The sequence below is a fragment of the Siniperca chuatsi genome, linkage group LG4, assembly GCF_020085105.1.
Source record: "Siniperca chuatsi isolate FFG_IHB_CAS linkage group LG4, ASM2008510v1, whole genome shotgun sequence".
NCBI classification, from domain to species: domain Eukaryota; kingdom Metazoa; phylum Chordata; class Actinopteri; order Centrarchiformes; family Sinipercidae; genus Siniperca; species Siniperca chuatsi.
The window spans coordinates 23,744,927-23,763,766 of record NC_058045.1 but is presented as its reverse complement, the minus strand read 5'-3'; the positions used below and the strand labels follow the sequence as shown (position 1 = coordinate 23,763,766).

General features: G+C 41.3%; 2 protein-coding genes across 8 annotated transcripts in view; one reads left to right on the top strand and one right to left on the bottom strand.

Moving 5' to 3' along the window:
- Positions 1-6,164, top strand: part of zcchc14 (zinc finger, CCHC domain containing 14) — a 37,452-nt gene extending 31,288 nt beyond the window's left edge. For 6 of the 7 annotated variants that reach the window (XM_044194965.1, XM_044194968.1, XM_044194964.1 and 3 more), the window contains one exon: positions 1-2,749. This exon is cut by the window's left edge and continues 109 nt beyond it. The gene's annotated coding sequence lies outside the window, so the exon portion shown is untranslated. The other variant, XM_044194962.1, reaches the window with a different exon arrangement.
- map1lc3b (microtubule-associated protein 1 light chain 3 beta) lies at positions 5,933-13,536 on the bottom strand. The gene is made up of 4 exons (XM_044194970.1): positions 13,266-13,536; positions 10,397-10,452; positions 7,929-8,035; positions 5,933-7,836 (listed from the first exon to the last, which is right to left on the bottom strand). Exons 1-4 carry the CDS (start codon positions 13,303-13,305, stop codon positions 7,659-7,661), a joined length of 381 nt encoding a protein of 126 aa, XP_044050905.1. The 5' UTR covers positions 13,306-13,536; the 3' UTR covers positions 5,933-7,658.
- Between the last annotated feature and the right edge of the window lie 5,304 nt (positions 13,537-18,840).

The following is an 18,840-nucleotide window of genomic DNA, read 5'->3' as shown; positions in this document are numbered from 1 at the left end:
CATGTTCCTGCTGAAGCTAGCAGGCAGCAGCCAGAGTTTAGACAGTCAGCCTGCTTCTGGGTACAACGAGACAACACGGGTCTGTTCAAAGACTGTCGATCTGAAAGCACAGACCCCTTGTATCTTTTGTAATTCTTGTACAACGGCTTACAGAGAGATGAGAGGAAGACAGAAGAGAAACAGATTGGTGAGAAGAGAGGAGTGGTTGTCACAGTCTGTGTCATCAGATTAGCTTTCATCCCTCCTCAGATCTACACAAATACAAACACAAGTCACAAGAAGAGCTGGAGATTTGTAAACTCTGTCTCGCGTCATTTCAGAGACGTGGCTGGAACGCTGCCTCGTCCTCTGCCTTGGTTCACAAACCAAAGGCAAAGCACTCCAGTATCCTAAACTTCCTGGGCACTCAGTCAAGTGCATTTTTACCTGTTCTAAACATAAAACCCAGTTTAATCAAATCATGCCCTTATTGTGTCAGACTGGATACCTTGGATATATCTTAATCCACAAAGAAGCACCAGTGGTATCTTCCCTTTGACTGAATCTGCTGGTATAGAACTTCTTATATCACTCAAAGCTTTGATAAACGTAGTTCTCTTGTACGTCTTGTGATCAGGTTTGGCTCACTGCTGTCCAGTTACAAGAGCTGTGTCCCCAGTTCCATGCTACATACTAATTATACTACATACTAACTGTACACACTAATGCTATACTAATATTTATAGTATACCGAAGAAATCAACAAACTTTTTTGTTTTATACTAACAGGAAAACTAACAGCTCTTTTTTTCTGCATCTGTGAGCAGCCACTCTCTTTCCTTTGAGCATTGCATTGTGGGAGAATAGTGTCCATCAACAGCACACTAAAAAATCAGGCGTTTTTAGTATGCCTATCGACATACTATATATTTTGAGTATACTTCATTGTGTCACTTTTCCAGTGCAAACACACTACATACTCAAAACCTGCTTAGAATTAGTGTGCAATAAGGATTTGGGACACAGATAAGGTTGTATCACCTTCTTCATCATCTTCCTTGAAGAGGAACAAAAGGGGGGAAAAAGATTGTCCACTTTAAACATACCCTTTTTATCATGCTATGGAGCAATGTTCTGATGAGTGGGTCCGCGGTAAACATGGATGAAAACAGTGCAGGAGTTCAAATATTTAAACAATCGACACTTAATGTAAACACAAATGTGTTTGTTTACAAGAAAGCTCCACAGGGAACCTTTAAAAGGAACTGAGTACCCCTGATTCAAGGGCTGGTTCCCTCAGAAGGAATCAGCTCAAGAAGGTGGATCCTTTGCAGGACCTGAGGGTCTGACTGCTCCACCCCTGATCAGGCGGTCTAGCCCCATAGAGACCAAAACTGACGATGTATGCAGGCACTTCCGTGTCAACTTGTTAAGTATTTTAAATTTGACGATCACGACGTGGCATTAAAAGGCTGGTGAACTGTAGAGACCAGCAAGAAAAAAAAAGAGCTCCATGATATCATATGTCCAGGCTGCCAACACGAGCATGAGAGTTAATGCTTGGAGTCCTCACAATAGCTTTTTCATTGGTCTAATTCAGGTGACATATTTACCAGTAATCAGTGAGCACTGATCACCTGAATGCTTCATTCAATAACTGACAGTAGACACAGCATAACCGTCATCACTGAAGTGTATGTGTGGACAGGTCACACTTGCAAATCCCTCTTCAGCAGCTGGGGATCACACAGGGAAGCTGCACCAGCCACTGTCTTGTCCATGAAACCTCTTCACCAGTGCCCAGCAGCGTCTCTACCTCTGAGCCAACCTGAGAGCAAAATGGCCTTCTGTGCCAAATACTGTTCCTCTATATCAGGACAATCAGAATGCACACTGAATGTTTTCAGACACTTCAAAAAGTCTGTACAGAGTGTCTTTGTATGTTCAGTTCACACCAGCGTTTCTGTAGTCAGTCAAGCTGGCAAAAGTGCCAATTTGTTTTCAGTTCAGTTTGATGATGTTTCATTTTTCATGTTGCTGGTGTAAGTGAATGAATGTTGATGGATGTTAATCCTAAACTTGTTCTCACTCCAGGAGAGATGGAGCTGACTCTTTTTCAGGACTGTTGAATTGGAAAGAGTCTAAGCAAGATGGAACATGTTTCACAGTCTGACTGTGAGTGAGTTGCTGGGCAGGACCCAGAGTATTAAAGACATGAGGACAGCTGGTCCTTCAGATGAAACTCTATCTGTACCCCTGGAGGGCACAGCACAGGGACATGGGGTGTTTATTTAAAATGGTAAATACTGAACATGCAGTATGTATAACAACTTCTGTCTGTTGTTTAAAATAAGTCAACAATGTGCTTTTTTTCAATGGTTGCACAGAACAAGAAAATTGCCTCCATAGATCATACCAAAGAGCGCCTTCTTTCGAGTTTTTTGTCACATAGCTCCACTTTTGTTGTTGTTTTTTTTTTTTTTGAACTATTTAGTTTTGCAGTTTCCTTAAAGCCAGACATGAGTCGGAGTCTGTAAGAATCACAATAGAGCCTGGTTAACTGATGCTCAAGCATGCATGTTGCTCTTTATCTTTAGTAAAATATGCTTTTGCAATATTTGTGTGCAAATGTTTGAACACAGTTTATAATTATCCAGTTCTTTTGTAGGTCAGATTTTATATTGCTTATTGTGTTTTAAAACTTGTTTTCCCCTCAAAGTTCAGATAAAACATGTTTGAGTAATAAAATATTTTCTGATTCTGTCTTTCATCACATTGTGTATATGATTTATTTATTAATTTAAAGGTCCAGTGTGTAGGATTTAGTGGCATCTAGTGGTGAAATTGCAGATTGCAACCATTTGAATACTGCTTGCATCACCCTCCCCTTCCAAGCGTGTAGGAGAAACTACAGTGGCCGCGAAACTCCCAAAAGGCCATCGGCCCTATCTAGAGCCCGTGATTGGTTTGTCCGTTCTGGGCTACTGTAGAAACATGGTAGTGTAACATGGCATTAATTGAACATTGAATTAGAGGAAGAATTGGAGCGCGGAATTGGAAACGAGGATACAAGAGGATTTTAAACTAAAAAGAAACGGAAGAAGAGTAATTCGAGTGATTCCAGTCAGACAAAGAGGAAAGAGGAGACGTATCTTGTCAGGACACAAACAGGCAGGATTTTCAAGGATCCACATGAGGTCGGAAAGTTTGTAGGAGGAAAGCTGGGAGATGTACAATAGGTCAGGATAACAAGAAGTGGGATGGTTATCATTGACTGTGTATCAAAGCGTCAGAGAGATAGAGCCCTTGAGATTATAGCAGTGGGAACTGCTTCCCACTCGGATCACAAGTAAAGTAGAAGGGAGCAGTAAGCGGTGTGCCACTGACCGTAGAGGCCGAGTCATTTCAGGATGTTGAAGGTGTGTGTGAGGCAAGAAGGTTTACAAGATTCAGAAAAGGGGGAGGACAGTAATTCGGTGTGTTTGACTTTTGATCTAGATTATGTGTGTCACAGGGTGAGGCCATATGAGAGAGCTCCTCTCAGATGTTGCTGCAGTATGGAGAGGAGGCAGGAGATGTGCGAAGGATAACTGTAATGTGGAGAAAGAGCAAGCAAAGTGCGTGCACTGTGAGGGAAATCACCATACGGGATCACCACACTGTCCAAAAAGAATTAAAGAAGTAAAAGTGAAGAAGATCAGAGCAGACAAGGGATCGTCATACGCTGAAGATGCTAAGAGAATGGAGAGGAACTGTGAGATGGTGGCAGTGCCAAAGGACAAGGAGCAGAAAGGTGATGGCGCTGATCAGAGCATCTGCATGGACAAGAAACGATGTCTGGCATTCACTGCCGCGGTTATAAATTGTGCTGCTGAAATAAAGGGGAAGTCGGAAAGGATTAAGATGGTGCTGGATGCTGCAAAAAGGTTCTTGAAAGTTGTAGGAACCAAATATGTTGTTTGAATGGCCAGAATTTAATTGTTATTCACTGTGTGTACATTGAGCATCGCTGTGCAAGTATCTAGGGCTCTGGTATGTAGGTAGCAGGGTAACTGTTGTCATCAGGTGTTTGACCCCAGAAGGGCAAAGGGTTTTTGACCACTGGGGCGCTAAGGGTTTGTTTGTCACGCTGTAAGTTGTGTGTTTGGTTTATCAATGGAAACTGGAAAATGGACTGTATTTACCTTTTACAACAGAAACAATAAAGAAATGGATTGTTTTTCTGCAACCAAAGAACAGCCTGGAGATTGTGTACTGAACTGAGGGAAGGAGTTGCTACAGATGTTTGGTAAGCTCACTTCTTTCTAACAACTACAACAACCAACGCTGACTCGAGTGACATCACTTAAGGACATTTATCCGATTTCGCGCAGCTCCTTCTGGAGCCACAAAAGACTTTTTTCACATATGCAGTAGTAGGCCCTGCACCCCAAGAGCAAAATCAGTGGAGTCCCCCTTTAAACGCAAAGCACAAACACAGAACACGGATATCTAACAGCTACATCCACTTCTCTGGGTATGTTTGGTACAGGTCTACTTGTCTTTAGATAGTTCAGTATCAGCTTGAATATAAATCCTAATAGTTCATAAGATTTCCATTAAAATAGTCGGATCTAAAACTTAAAACTTTACCAGTGGACTGGAGGACTTCTGTTAAAATTAGCAACACTAAGATTACAGGTCTCATTTTGTCATGGATAAAAACCACCATTCTCATCCATAGAAAATTACAGGGCAGCCAGTGGAATAGACCCATATTTACACATGTATGAATAGATGCTAAAAAAAAATATATATCAACAGAAAATGACTTGGTCTGTCTTTCACTATTTTTGCCATTATTTCTGTACCAGTTAACAAGCTAAAGAGCAGTCAACATTGGGTTGTTTTTTTTTTTGTTACCCAGATATAAGTAATGCACATGAAGCCAGATAATAAAGGGAACATTTTCAGATTCACATTTTTTTTCTAAATTTGTGTGCAGCAGAATGTAACACGCAGGTTTGCCAACTGAAGAATTGAAGCCTCAGTTATTAGAGGAATCTGCACACTCCAACTATAAATACAAAGTGCCTCAGGGATTGAGCATCCAAAGTAAATAACTTAACAAGTGCAATACTGTTGGTGTGAAAGAATGTGTTTCTTGTCAACTGTCAGTGTTCACCTCACTGGTGTGTCCCCTATTCACAGTGTGTACCTTTTATGTAACGGTAATGTCAAATAGACAAAGCAAAAATGAAAGTACAGTCAAAACAAACATTGCAAGACAACAAAGTCATGGAAATTAGGAACTAATCAGAAATTAAAAACAAAATGTAAATCCCTTCCAACACCTCACTAGCCACTCAAACACTCCTGTCATTCAGGTCACAGCATTTTGCCATCTGATATTTGCCTGCTTATAATGCACGTATAAGAAATCTATCCTCCACTATGTGTCTCTGCTGTGACATCGTCCCTTCGTCTCTTCCTCTGCGTCCACCACGTGCTCTGACCAAACCGACACATATATATTTTGACATGCCTTTCCTGTTGTCCCTCTCTGACGTCTGTCTGCTCAGCTCTGCCCTCTGTGGCGTAAATGTGTTTGAGAAGTGATAGCTGAGGAGCTGCCACTGTAAACTACATTTGACAACATGATTAAGCCGCACTAAAAAACTGAAACATTTTACTAACAATAAAGATTTATGTTTGAAAGGTTTTATATTATATTTTGCATGTGAGGATTTACACAATGAGCATTAGGATAAAAACTGAAAACTGATTCACTACAAGTTGTTAGTTTTATGACTGCAACATCTGTAACTTTACACAGATAGTGCTGCAGCAGGTTTCACACAACTGATATGTTACATTATGTCTGCAGTTACAAAATGGACAGCTTTCTAACAGTGCAAACAGCCATGATTTTAGGATACTCGTCTATAGTCAGAATAATACAGGAACCCCACCATTTATCTTTTTTTCTCCTTTTTATTGTTTACAAAATACCAACATAAATACATAAGAGGAGGCTGTGTCATATTGCTGTGTGTGGATATGCGTGTGTGAAACAGAGGAGCAGGCAGAAAAGACAGCACTGGAACAAATGCTCCACCCCTCTGTAACAGACACACAGTGGCTTTCACTAGTCAGAAAACAAAGTCCCCTTTGTACTTCACATACTGTAGACAGCGAAGAGTAAAGACATGGCGTACAATGGAATAAAAATCACATTAAATAAAAAAAGAACCAAAATTGATACAATACTGCGATATAAAAGCAGCTAAACCTCAATCTGTTAAGAAGACGGTGAAGAGGAGGAGAAGCACGACAGCACAGACAGTGAGAAGAGCCATCTATAGACTTTCTTTCTTTCTTTTAGGGCGCAGACCTTAAAACCCGACTGGGCAGGTGTACGTTCCCCACAGTGACAGCGCTGGTTGGATTTCAGTGAACTGAAACTGAACAACAATGACAGCTCTGGGAAATCAGCCCAGTAGGTCAAAGGCAAAACACAGATGGACAGTCAGAGAAGCTGCTCATCAACCTGCCTGTGATTCATTCTTTTTCTGGCTTTCCTTCATTCCTTCCAACACCTTAATAGATACGCGTGACAAAGGAGATGAAAAGGAAAGGACATGGCGACCCCCTTCCCCTCATCAGCATTTACAGAAACACCATTAACCTCCATTCATACATGCAATCAGACCATGCTCCTTGTAGTGTGTCCAAAGTCAACTTGGTTACACTCTCATTGGAACCCCTTTATATTCAAAGCCATAAAGTCAATATTATCTGTACACCAAGGCATTTTTTTTTTCTTTTTGCAAACTACAATCATCTGTTTCAAGGTCAAAAGCAGTTTCCCAACATCTTTTTGTTACAGCAAAGATGCTTTAGGCTACATGGCAGGGAGGGATAAAAACACCATAGAAGGACCATTGAGGGAATGTGACGAGACACAGAACAGAGATGCATTGATTAATAAGGATCTTCTCTACTTCATATTTAATTTTTCTCTGGCAAAAAGTACTCTGACCGAGACTACAAATCCCTAAGTTTTATCTTTTTAACTGCAATAAAAACCTCCATTAAAAACACGTGAATCCAGAAACCCTTAACTTTCTCTGGTACCTGTCTCCAAAAACCTTGTAATTAAGGTTGGCTTTGTTCATTGGCTACTGTATATATAGATAAGTGGTGGTTACTTTTATGTAATATCACTACCTGACGTATGTATGTTAACATAAATACAGCCGAGGAGACACGTAACCACAACACTGAAAATAACTGCCGTCAACAGGCCGTAGGTTGCCATGACAGTGGACATGATTCACCAGAGAGGACAACAAAGAAGCAGAGACACTCACTAAAAGACTCTATTGGCCAGAGTCATCGTCAGATCTGGGATTTCTCTTCTTAAACTCTGCTGTACTGGTCAACCTTTGTGGCTTCATGCTACTGGCTGAGTGTTGTGGTACACAAACAGTCTATTTGCTCATTGCAGTCATAATATAGAGATCACAACCTGAACCGATTCGAGCTGGGAAATTATCGTACGCTGTGTTTAGATTTAGCAGTTTGTGTTTTAGTTCATACAGTCAAGACTAAAGGTGTGTGGCAAGAAACATGGAGGGGGCTAAAAACTACAATTGTCCAATGGCCTGCCAGGTGGAAGAAGAAGAATGGGAGGCTGTTCATTGGGCGGTCGTAGCAGTGCCAAAGGTCTCCTGGGAGGCGTACACCATGTAGAGGAAGCCATCTTGGTCCCGCTCCCGTTCATAGACCTCGGAGATGGCGGTCGACACAGAGACCATGCTGTGACCGTTGACCAGCAGGAAGAAAGCCTGGTTGGAGTTTAGCTGGAGGCGCCTCCTGGTGGGGAGACAAAGACATGGCAGAGTGAGGAGGAAAGGAGGTGAGAGGAGGAGAAGAGAGGAAAGGAGGGGAGAGGACTCCAGGTCTACCTGATAATCTTGATGAGTTCACTCATGTTGACATGGTCTGGCACCAGGAACTTGGTCTTGTCCAGGATGGGAAGCTGTTTTTCTCCTTTATACCTCTCAATGATCACCTACAGGAGACACACAATCAATCAATGATTTCTCCCCTTTAATTCTGGCTGGTGGAATTCTATGACGGCAGTATTTCCTGTGCTGCTGTTAGACCCGAAACCCTGACAGTTGAAACGGTTTTGAGACCAGTGTCCATGATCAATAGTGAGATGTAATGGGAAGATGAAGTCACACATATCAGATGATGTGGTAAAAAGCCGAACACAGCCCTTTGCCTCGCTGAGTTGCCCTTCAATGGACCAAGACTGATCTGTGTGAGCTATGGAGCGGAATCTTTTATTCAGTGTGACATTTAATCAAGTTAAGACGCGTCTCATACGAGCCTTTAAAACAGCACTGCAGAAGCACACGGACCACTTCATCACTGACAATAAGTGCAAATTACATGCATCCGCTGTAACACTAATCCACTAAGGCTGGCTGCCACAGAGAATCCTCTGATTGACTGAGTTTATACAACTGAAAACACTCTCCATTACTTATCTGAGCTATTCAATGCCTTAACTATTAATACTAGTGTTTATGCTACCTTTGATAGGATATTATGCACACTACGATAACATCTTGTTCAATGTAAGTTATGGGTGGCTGTCTTGTATAGATAAAATATTATAACATGGAATGTGAATTATAGTGGTATACATTGTGATATAGTACATTTTCTGGAAATTCATTAGAGAAAACGTTTATAGATAAAAATAGATAGGAATCAGCTCTGGACAATATTGACAAACTCAAATATATATTTCGAAATTAAGCAGCTGGATATCAATATATAAAGATACAAAGAGGAGATTACGATCTCTGCTTTAGAAAACACTTTCTTTGATCATCAGCAGATGGGAGTTTTTTTTCTTCTTTCTTAAACTTGTCGTCCATGTTGGCACGACAACGTTAACCCACATGTGTAAAACTCTACACCTCCAGTTTGTAACTCAGGCTTTGTATTTTATACTTCACACAGCTCCCTCCAGACATCATAACGCTGTTTTGAGTAGCACCAACCAATGAAGAGTCAACTGAATTTTAGATTACAGCTCCAATGAATGATCGATAGAAAATCTGCAACTATATGAAACAATCTTTTTTTTTTTTAATTACTTTTAATAAGTAAAAAATCCAAACATTATCTTGTTTAGGCTTCACAAATGTGAATATTTACTGCTTTTCCTTGTCTTGCATTATAATAAATTGACTATCTTTAGAAGGAGACATTTGATGACGTCACCTTGGACTCTTTGTGATGGGCATTTCTAACTGTTTTCTGATGTTACACAGACCAAACGATGTATCGATGTTTCTATAATGAAAATTATATATGGATGGATGTATAGATAGTATAGTAACCACATCCCAGACGATATTGAATTCCATATCAGGATACTGACATTATATTGATTATTGCCGAGCTCTAGTGATGAATCAGGAGAATTCATTTGTAACTTTTAAATGTATCTTTTCATGTTAAAATAACAATAATGCTGAAAATGAAAAAGAAGTAAGTAATTAGAAATGCATTGACCTCTGTTTGGCATGAAAGCAGGTAAATTGTTCAGTGAGGCAGGGCTTGGTCTGAGAGCTTTAATCAGTCTATACAGTCTGCTGCTCCCCCGCCCCCCACAGGCTCCACTGTGGCTGTCTGGAGTTACATTACAGTGACACAGCGCATCTGCATCTGGTCTCAACATTTACCGTGACATGGCAGTTTATAACCCCAGGAGAGTACACACACGCACGCACACACACACACACACACACACACACACACACACACACACACACACACACACACACACACACACACACACACAGAGGTGCTTTTAAGATGAGAAGAGGCCTTACGTGGGGCAGCAGATGGAGGGCTGTGGTGATACGCTATCTTAAAATGATAAAACAAGCAGGTGAAACATGAGGTGTGCGTTTGTTTGTTGGTGGTTGCTAGGAGCCACCAGACACCTGACCTATTAGCAGATGCAGTCACATCCATTTCTCATGAGAACAACTAGAAACTGCTGTGGTCGCTGTAAGTGGGGGGGGGGGAAAGCGTCATCACAAAAACTATACATTAAATAAACTTAGAATAATGTTCAGACGTCAACAAGCAGACAGCCCTTGCAGAAATGCATCTGATACCAACAAATGACATTTAAAATGATCTGAGACAGTTCGGAGTACAACCAGGAAACATGTGGTGACACTTCCTGTTGCAGTAAGTTTTCTTGTTCTTACTCGTGTCTTCCTGCGTGCTGTTATGCACATCATGCTGATTAATTTCTGACCTTACAGTTCTTTCGCATGAATAATGTTGCTTCAGTGGATTTCACTGCATAGGCAATCATTGCAAGTGAATCTGAACTCACAGGTATCTTGCTGGGGTGCTGCTCTCGGATCAGTCTGACATCTTCTACTCTCTGTTCTGTAGGGCAGAAAAACGGACTCTGGTTAATGGAAGTGTTCTACCAGGCAAAGAGATGAGCAGGTCAGGAGAATCCGCTAGCCGTGATGAGGCCAAAGGCAAAGCAGACACAGATACAAACTTGTGAACAGAGAAAGAGAAGCCACCAACAAAACAACAACATTCGGGTCAAAGTATAAACAAACAGACAGGCAGGTTTTAACAGAACTTCTCTGTCACTCCACCCATGCATGTAGTGGGATCTTAACCAAAGAATGTCGCATCTGTAATTGGTTTTCCACTATTTTTTAATCAGATCTACTTTGAAACGTATTCTTAAAAAAAGCACAATATGATTCCATGCTTGGAGCTTAGTAGCTAACAGAATAGAAACATCTGGGAACAATGTCTTTAACAGACTGCTTAGTGGACTAAGGCGCTCTGGTGAAAACATAATGGGCTTTCTTAAAATCCACTCATGGTGTAACTACATTGTTCCACAGTGATTAGCAGATTATTAGACTAAAATTATGATTAATTCATTTTACACTCAATTACTCCAATGCGAGTTCACAAGTGTGTATAGTTTGCATGCCTTACAAATACACAGGAATGCTGAGCACACGCCCCACCTGTGTGTAAGAAATGAAACTAAAATGTGTCATTTACATAACAGAGATTTGATGTATATATATCAGGGGGGGTTGCTAGAACCTGTTAACAATATAGACTCACTAAATGCCCTCAGTACAGGCTGCAGAATTTAAAATCATGTTCAACTGTGCCTGGATATTTTCTATATTATAGTCTGTTGGAATCTCAGCTAACGATGGACCTTTTCAAACACTAGGTTTTCTCTCCACAGTGACAACTCAAAAGATCAGGCCTGTCCTTCCCGAGGTTTAACCCCATTTTAAGTGACTTGTAACTAGGTCAAAATAAATGGCCACAGATAACACCTTGGGCTTACTGCACTTTTTACTGATAACATCAACAACAACAGTCGGATAGTCAACATGGGATCAGTCAACAAACTTGAGCATGGGGGGGAAAAAACATCTCAACATCATGATCATCTCCATCAGTTTTTGCTGAGCTGTCAGTTTGCTAGGAAGACAATGTGTGTTAGAATATCTAATTAAATCAACTGACAAATGTTTATCTTCCTGAGGGGGCCATTTTCATGCTTAACTTGAGGAAATGTAAGACACTGCTCTGATTCCATTTCAGTCAGGATGAGTTCATCGCCCAGGAACAGGGAAGCTGTGTGTTCAGAACATGACCAGACCAAGCGACACACTGCCTTTGAGTCATCAGTTTTCAACCAAATAAAAAAAAAAATCACAAAATGGGAAGCAGTTGACCTAAAAGCCTGTGGGGTTTTTTCCGCACATTTCTGTTCTGTCATAATATGAGAATTAGTCACCACCCAGCACAACTGGAAGATACCCTGTAGTTTCCTGAGTCATGTTATGACCTATTATACAGATATGCAAGTTGAACAGTTTTACACTCAGAAATTGAACTTAGATTTAGACCTACTGATGTATACAGGCCTGGTGACCATGTAATGAACACTGAAATGTTAAATGTGTATTTACCCAAACATGTAGGCCCAGATCATGTATACACAAGGCAGTGACACAGGGTGAAATAAAGACTTAGTAAATTATGACTACCCCAACAGTTGGCTGTGCTTCAGTAAGTTTGTCTTGGTATTACAGTAAAAAAGATCAATTTGCATCTCCAGCTTCGCTTTAGCATGTTCTCAAATATAGTTAAAAGCACGTGACACGATGTTTGTCTTTCCTGCCTGGCTCTCACGTGCTCTAGTTGTGTAAATTTGGACCAAGAGCTGAAGTTAAACCAGAAGTCGGTTACTTTTAGTCATACTGGGAATTATATTTCCAGGGCTGAAGGCAACAGTTCCCATCTTTGTTCAAGATATAGGCCTACAACACTTTGGGGGACTACAGGTCAACTTATCCAGAGAATTACACTGGACTACTCACAGTTTGTTTTATATTCTCTTATGTAGGCTACTAAACTAAACAATTACTTGAAAACACAAAGTATATGATGTTAGAGAGAGGCAAGAGGATAAACGACTAAGTTACAATGTATTTGCAAAAGCACTGCGGGCCTTGTCTTCCAGCTCTGCGGGCTGGGAGCGCATAACTGAAACTATAATCCGCATCGACGCTGTGGCCTACCCTTAAAACAAAACAGAGGACACCATTTGAATATGTCCCCTCTTTTAAACTCCTCTTTTCTCCTCCACAAACTGTCCCATCCCCCAATCCTGCAGCTCTCTTTCTCTGCCCCGCATTTCGACACCACTTTGTTTTTCTCCCACCGCGCTGATGCAAATACACACACACACACACACACACACACACACACACAGAGAGAGAGGAAGAGACAGGCCTGCAGCAAATAGCCCTATTCTATTTTATTCTATAGTCAAACCTGTATGCATACGAGTGGGAACAATGTATGTCTTGTACCTTCTTTTAGATAAGTTGACACGACCACAGACCTATATGTTTACATATGACCTCTAATTAGCTGTGCGGAGACAAACCTCCAGTATCAGCCTGTGCGTTTAACATACATTTAAACTGTAAACTGAACTAGCTGGACAAAATGAACGTCGCTAATACGCGCCACTGGGATAATAACTACCCGGCCTGTCTACATTAACGATGTAATTCAGGCTTGTACAGTTCAGAGACGAATTCAGGCGAGAGCTACAAACATACAGCAATACATTAAAGGCATAAAGCAGAGGAGTTGTTTGTAAAATGTAAAAAACACGCTGTGATAACACCTACCGAATGTCCTTCTTTGTTTGAAGGTTTTTTCTGAAGGCATACTGCGTCAAAGTCAAGCAGTTGGCAGTAGATGAAAACAGAGGTAGCGGCTGTATCAAACCAACAATATAAAAGCTAAAAACGATTTATAAAACTATCCGTGGTTTCGGTGCTGGTGGCTTATTGGTAGAATACTAGCTGAGGAGGACTAGTTTAGAAATGGTTTGATGTCGTTGCTTCCTTCCTCCGCTTGTGTTTTTAGGACGAGCTCGAGCAAGCAAAACAAACCTGTCAGCTGACCTGTGACGTCACGCGCCTCCCTCTCATCCGCCTCTCTCTCCGTCAATTTCAGTGTAAGACAAAAACACTCAATTAACGTTAGATAAACAAATCTAAGCATCAAATTGTAGGGATTTGAGTGGCTCTTTTGAATTTCTGTTTCTATTGAGAGCCACTTTGAGTTTTCTCTTAACAAAAAAAGGACAAACTTTGCATCACCATTTAAGGAATAAAAAAGTGAGGGAAAATGTGATTATTAAAAGTAGGATAAAAAAATAATAAAAACTATTTAGAATTTTCTGTTCTAAATACAATTTCAGTGACAGTGAAATAAATTAAAAACATGTTGTTTTCCCATTTGGACGGTAATAATCTGAATGGCTTTATTAACCCACATCATTCATCATCATCATTCCAAAGCATCTAGCATCATTTCTTGAAGGCCTAGTTTCAAGACACCATCTAAAATCACATCATCTTTTATCAAGGTACCAAAATTTGAAACACAAAAAATCTAGATACAGTCATCTCATTCCAAGTGAAAGCCTGAACAGCAGCAGCCTTTGATGACTAAATTAACTGAGAACTCTCTTTCTACCAGTATATTCTTGCATTTGATCTGCTCTAAGCTTAAATCCACTTTATATTAATTAGTGCCAGAGGGAACCGTAACGGGGCAGACTGAGGGACGTCCCCTCAGGTTCAGCAATAAAAAGAAGAAAACAGGACTATCACACCATGTCACCTTGGCTACCCTGAAAACATTTTCTCAGTGGTCAATAAATAGTTTGACCGGCGCATACAACGTGCTTTGCACAAGTAGGCTACATAAAGCAGTCAAGTGAGCTCTGCATGCTGCTGTCTTCAAATGGAAGTTCTCGCTGCGATTTAGGAGACAATTTGCACTTGCTGCCAAGAATTGTTTTTCACTTCCTGTGGACATATTATGCCTACAATTTGAATTTCGCCCATTGAATTCTGCAGAATTAGTTGTAGCATCGTATTTAGTTAGCTGGTGCATTTCAGTGACATCTTCCAGGTAGAGAGGGCAACAGCAGCTGGAAAGTAACACATTTCATGATCAAAGTAAGATCAAATGTAACTGTCACTGATCACCACGTCAAATTCACAGGTCTGATGGGAAGCTCGAGTACAACTGGCCTTAGAGGTGGGGGTATCTCCTCACAGTCCGTTAGCTGTCCTTTCAGTGTGTGTGCTGAAAAAACTCTGGTGTTTGTTCACAGCCCTGCCTCTGTGAATGGGAAACAAACAAAGTGGCTCGGACCGGGCCACACAACGCTATTCCAGCCATGATTTGTGTGTCAGGTAGCGTTAAATGACTTGCCCACGGACATCCAGCTTACTTTTTAGTTTACCAAGATATGCTGCTGTTGTGATGTTAGCTATAGTAGCAGGAGAGTTGTGAGTATCGCTGTCTGGAGCTGCTGTGCTGGCTCTGGGAAACCGTCTCGTCCTCTCTGGCTGTTAGCTTCGCAGCAGCAACTGTAGGGACAGTTTGCTAAAATTGACTGTTAAATGATTGAGACCACCTGCGGAGGGTGAAGGACAAAGTATTTTTATATATAGATATAGATATAGATATATATGTATATATGTATATATATATATATATACAGTATATACTTAATTACTTCTCTCTGCTCATGGACATCAGGGTTGATAGTTGATAGTAGTTCAAAGAAAGTAGGCCAAGAAGAAGATGCAGTTCTAATTTTTGTCCAGCAGGTGGAGAACTCTGATCACCTGTTGCTGCTAATCTGTACTGTCAAAGGGAACAGCACTCTACCAAACTACACTTTTAACTTCATGCAGGAACTGCAGAACTGGTTTTAAACCAGTTGGAGACTCGCCTCAGTTTGCCTTTTACTGCAATAAGGAAAGCTTCTGCTGCAAGAGAGACACTGACGTGCTGGCAATGCAAGGGTCAGACCTTGGGTTAGTTTTACTAATGCAAACTGATAACGTAAACATGTCCTTCATAGGCATAAACACACACAGAGGAGGTCTTTGTTTTACTCTCTTACTCACTGAACACACGACAATACTAATCATTTCTGTGCAACACTGATGCTTGTCTTTTACCATTATTTTCCAGTTCTTTCTGTAGGAATGGCCAATGTTGCAGTGTGTTTGTTTATTCACAAAGGACCTCCCAGTGCATTATATTTTTAGGTCAGCCATGCTGCAGAAGCCTTCTCTGCGGACTTTCACCTGAAACCCCCAACTGGTGCTCAGTCAGGTGTGTGTGCATGTGTGTTGAAGGGTTGCATAGAGATTAGTGTTTGTGTGTGTGCACATGCTGGCACCCAACTGGGTGTGTCTACAGCAGATATATTATAAGTTAGAAATGATCTCCAGCTAATACACACACTCACACGCACACACGCACCACAGTCAAGCTGTGTATTTGTCTCAGCATGGTGCAGGCCCTGAGGACTGCGTGTGTAGGTACCTATATGAAGCATCCACCCCTCTCTTTTCAAGTAAAATTGACTGTTAAATGATTGGCATATTAATATAAGTCTACATGGATAGCCCTGTCTGCAAAAACACATGCTTTCCCTCCAGGTTGAGATGATTCCATGTTTTCTGACTGTAAAGATAAAAACAGTCACAATCAGAGACTTATATGCTGAGGGTAAACAGTCCAACACACTTTTTAGATAATAAACAAATAAGAAATGATATTAGGACTCACTTACCACAATATGAAAATATGCCTGAACATACCATACTTGACAGCCTTGTTCACCATGATCCTAACAGTAAGGGGTCAATCTCTTTTCTATATTCATCCTTGCAAGCCCATGTTGTAATGTCTGATGCTAAATTAAGGAACGCTTGGGTAGTAACTTCGAGCTGGGTGCTGAAAACACTAACGATACGTGGAGGGCACTTCTTGTTAAGATATACAACAGTTCCATAAATGTTAGACATCAGCTTGTACAATTCAAGATTGTACATAGACTCCACTACACAAAATTACCTGTGAACTCTGTCATAGATAATGACATTGCTCAAGCCATCTCATCCTGTGCTCTGCGAGCGAAACACCCCATTCTACAACAATGGAAATGCAGGTCCAGCCCCACACTCCACCAATGGCTGATTCATATGGAAGGCCTTCCATATAAACTTGCAAATAAGGAAATTGTCTTCCTAAAAATCTGGAAACAAATAGTCGACAACCCAGCAGTAGTGAACTGACTCGCGTACCCCATGTGCTTGACAGGTTGTGATAAGGTCCTATTCATGGTGTATCGCACTCACATATCTTTGGGATCGCTGTTATTGTCAATGCTAGTTTTTGTTCTGTCTTGTTTTTTATTTGTGTCTTATGTATGGACACTACGCACTGCCTGTCCTTAAAAAATTCAATAACCAGTATATATACAGTGTATATATATATATATATATATATATATATATATATATATATATATATAGGTACAACACAACACAAATGCTACGGCAAGCGACTGACCTGAAAGATAAGATCATGGCGAGGATGAATACAAGGCAACCCCGACGCCAACTACAACGGCTAAGTGAAGTACCATCAGAAAGAAAGTGTCCTAGAAGATGTGAATGCAGCATTGAGAGCGATCCCTACCACAACCATCACTGAAACCAATGAGCTGATATACGCCTCAGCAGCAGTGATCCTAGAGATGCTTGGCTACAAGAGCAACCATGGGAGCCATGAGAGACAGTACCCACCATGGAAACGAATTACCAAGTGATGGCAACATCAGGAAAAAGGAACATGAGAAATTAGAGAAGTACCAAGGGCTCAGAGAAGAGCTGGAGAAGGCCTGGAAGGTGAAGGCAACAGTGGTGCCTGTGGTCATCGGCGCACTTGGGGCAGTGACCCCCAAACTGGAGGAGTGGCTACAGCAGATCCCTGGAAGAACACCAGACATCTCGGTCCAGAAGAGTGCAGTACTGGGAACAGCGAAGATACTGCGCAGAACCCTCAAGCTCCCAGGCCTCTGGTAGAGGACCCAAGCTCGAAGGACGAGACCACCTGCGGAGGGTGAAGGACAAAGTATTTTTATATATAGATATAGATATAGATATATATGTATATATGTATATATATATATATATACAGTATATACTTAATTACTTCTCTCTGCTCATGGACATCAGGGTTGATAGTTGATAGTAGTTCAAAGAAAGTAGGCCAAGAAGAAGATGCAGTTCTAATTTTTGTCCAGCAGGTGGAGAACTCTGATCACCTGTTGCTGCTAATCTGTACTGTCAAAGGGAACAGCACTTGTCTACCAAACTACACTTTTAACTTCATGCAGGAACTGCAGAACTGGTTTTAAACCAGTTGGAGACTCGCCTCAGTTTGCCTTTTACTGCAATAAGGAAAGCTTCTGCTGCAAGAGAGACACTGACGTGCTGGCAATGCAAGGGTCAGACCTTGGGTTAGTTTTACTAATGCAAACTGATAACGTAAACATGTCCTTCATAGGCATAAACACACACAGAGGAGGTCTTTGTTTTACTCTCTTACTCACTGAACACACGACAATACTAATCATTTCTGTGCAACACTGATGCTTGTCTTTTTACCATTATTTTCCAGTTCTTTCTGTAGGAATGGCCAATGTTGCAGTGTGTTTGTTTATTCACAAAGGACCTCCCAGTGCATTATATTTTTAGGTCAGCCATGCTGCGAAGCCTTCTCTGCGGACTTTCACCTGAAACCCCCCCAACTGGTGCTCAGTCAGGTGTGTGTGCATGTGTGTTGAAGGGTTGCATAGAGATTAGTGTTTGTGTGTGTGCACATGCTGGCACCCAACTGGGTGTGTCTACAGCAGATATATTATAAGTTAGAAATGATCTCCAGCTAATACACACACTCACACGCACACACGCACCACAGTCAAGCTGTGTATTTGTCTCAGCATGGTGCAGGCCCTGAGGACTGTGTGTGTAGGTACCTATATGAAGCATCCACCCCTCTCTTTTCAAGTCAAAGACAGCTGTAGACACTGATAACACGACATTGTTAGCTGGGGTTTTGGAGTGTGCGCATTTTGTGTCTGAGTACAGCACACACCTATGAGTCGGGGGACACCCCTACCCTTCAATTAAATATTTGCTGTCAATATTTAGACCCTCTCCTTCCCTCCTCAGTGTGCTCCCTCCACTCATTCCGTGGTGGTGCTGTGATTTCATGGTTCTCACCAGGAGGCTCCACAAGTGCAGAACTGGTCTCAATCAGCTGTATAGATGGCTGAAGTGCTAATCCGTGTGATATGAAATGTTGACACTGTTACAG

Coding starts and splice junctions, on each gene's coding strand:
- map1lc3b (XM_044194970.1), bottom strand. CDS start 13,305: ATGCCTTCAGAAAAAACCTTCAAACAAAGAAGGACATTCG. Junction 10,453..13,265: donor CAAACAAAGAAGGACATTCG/GTAGGTGTTATC, acceptor TCTGCCCTACAG/AACAGAGAGTAGAAGATGTC. Junction 7,837..7,928: donor GAACTCATCAAGATTATCAG/GTAGACCTGGAG, acceptor TCTCCCCACCAG/GAGGCGCCTCCAGCTAAACT.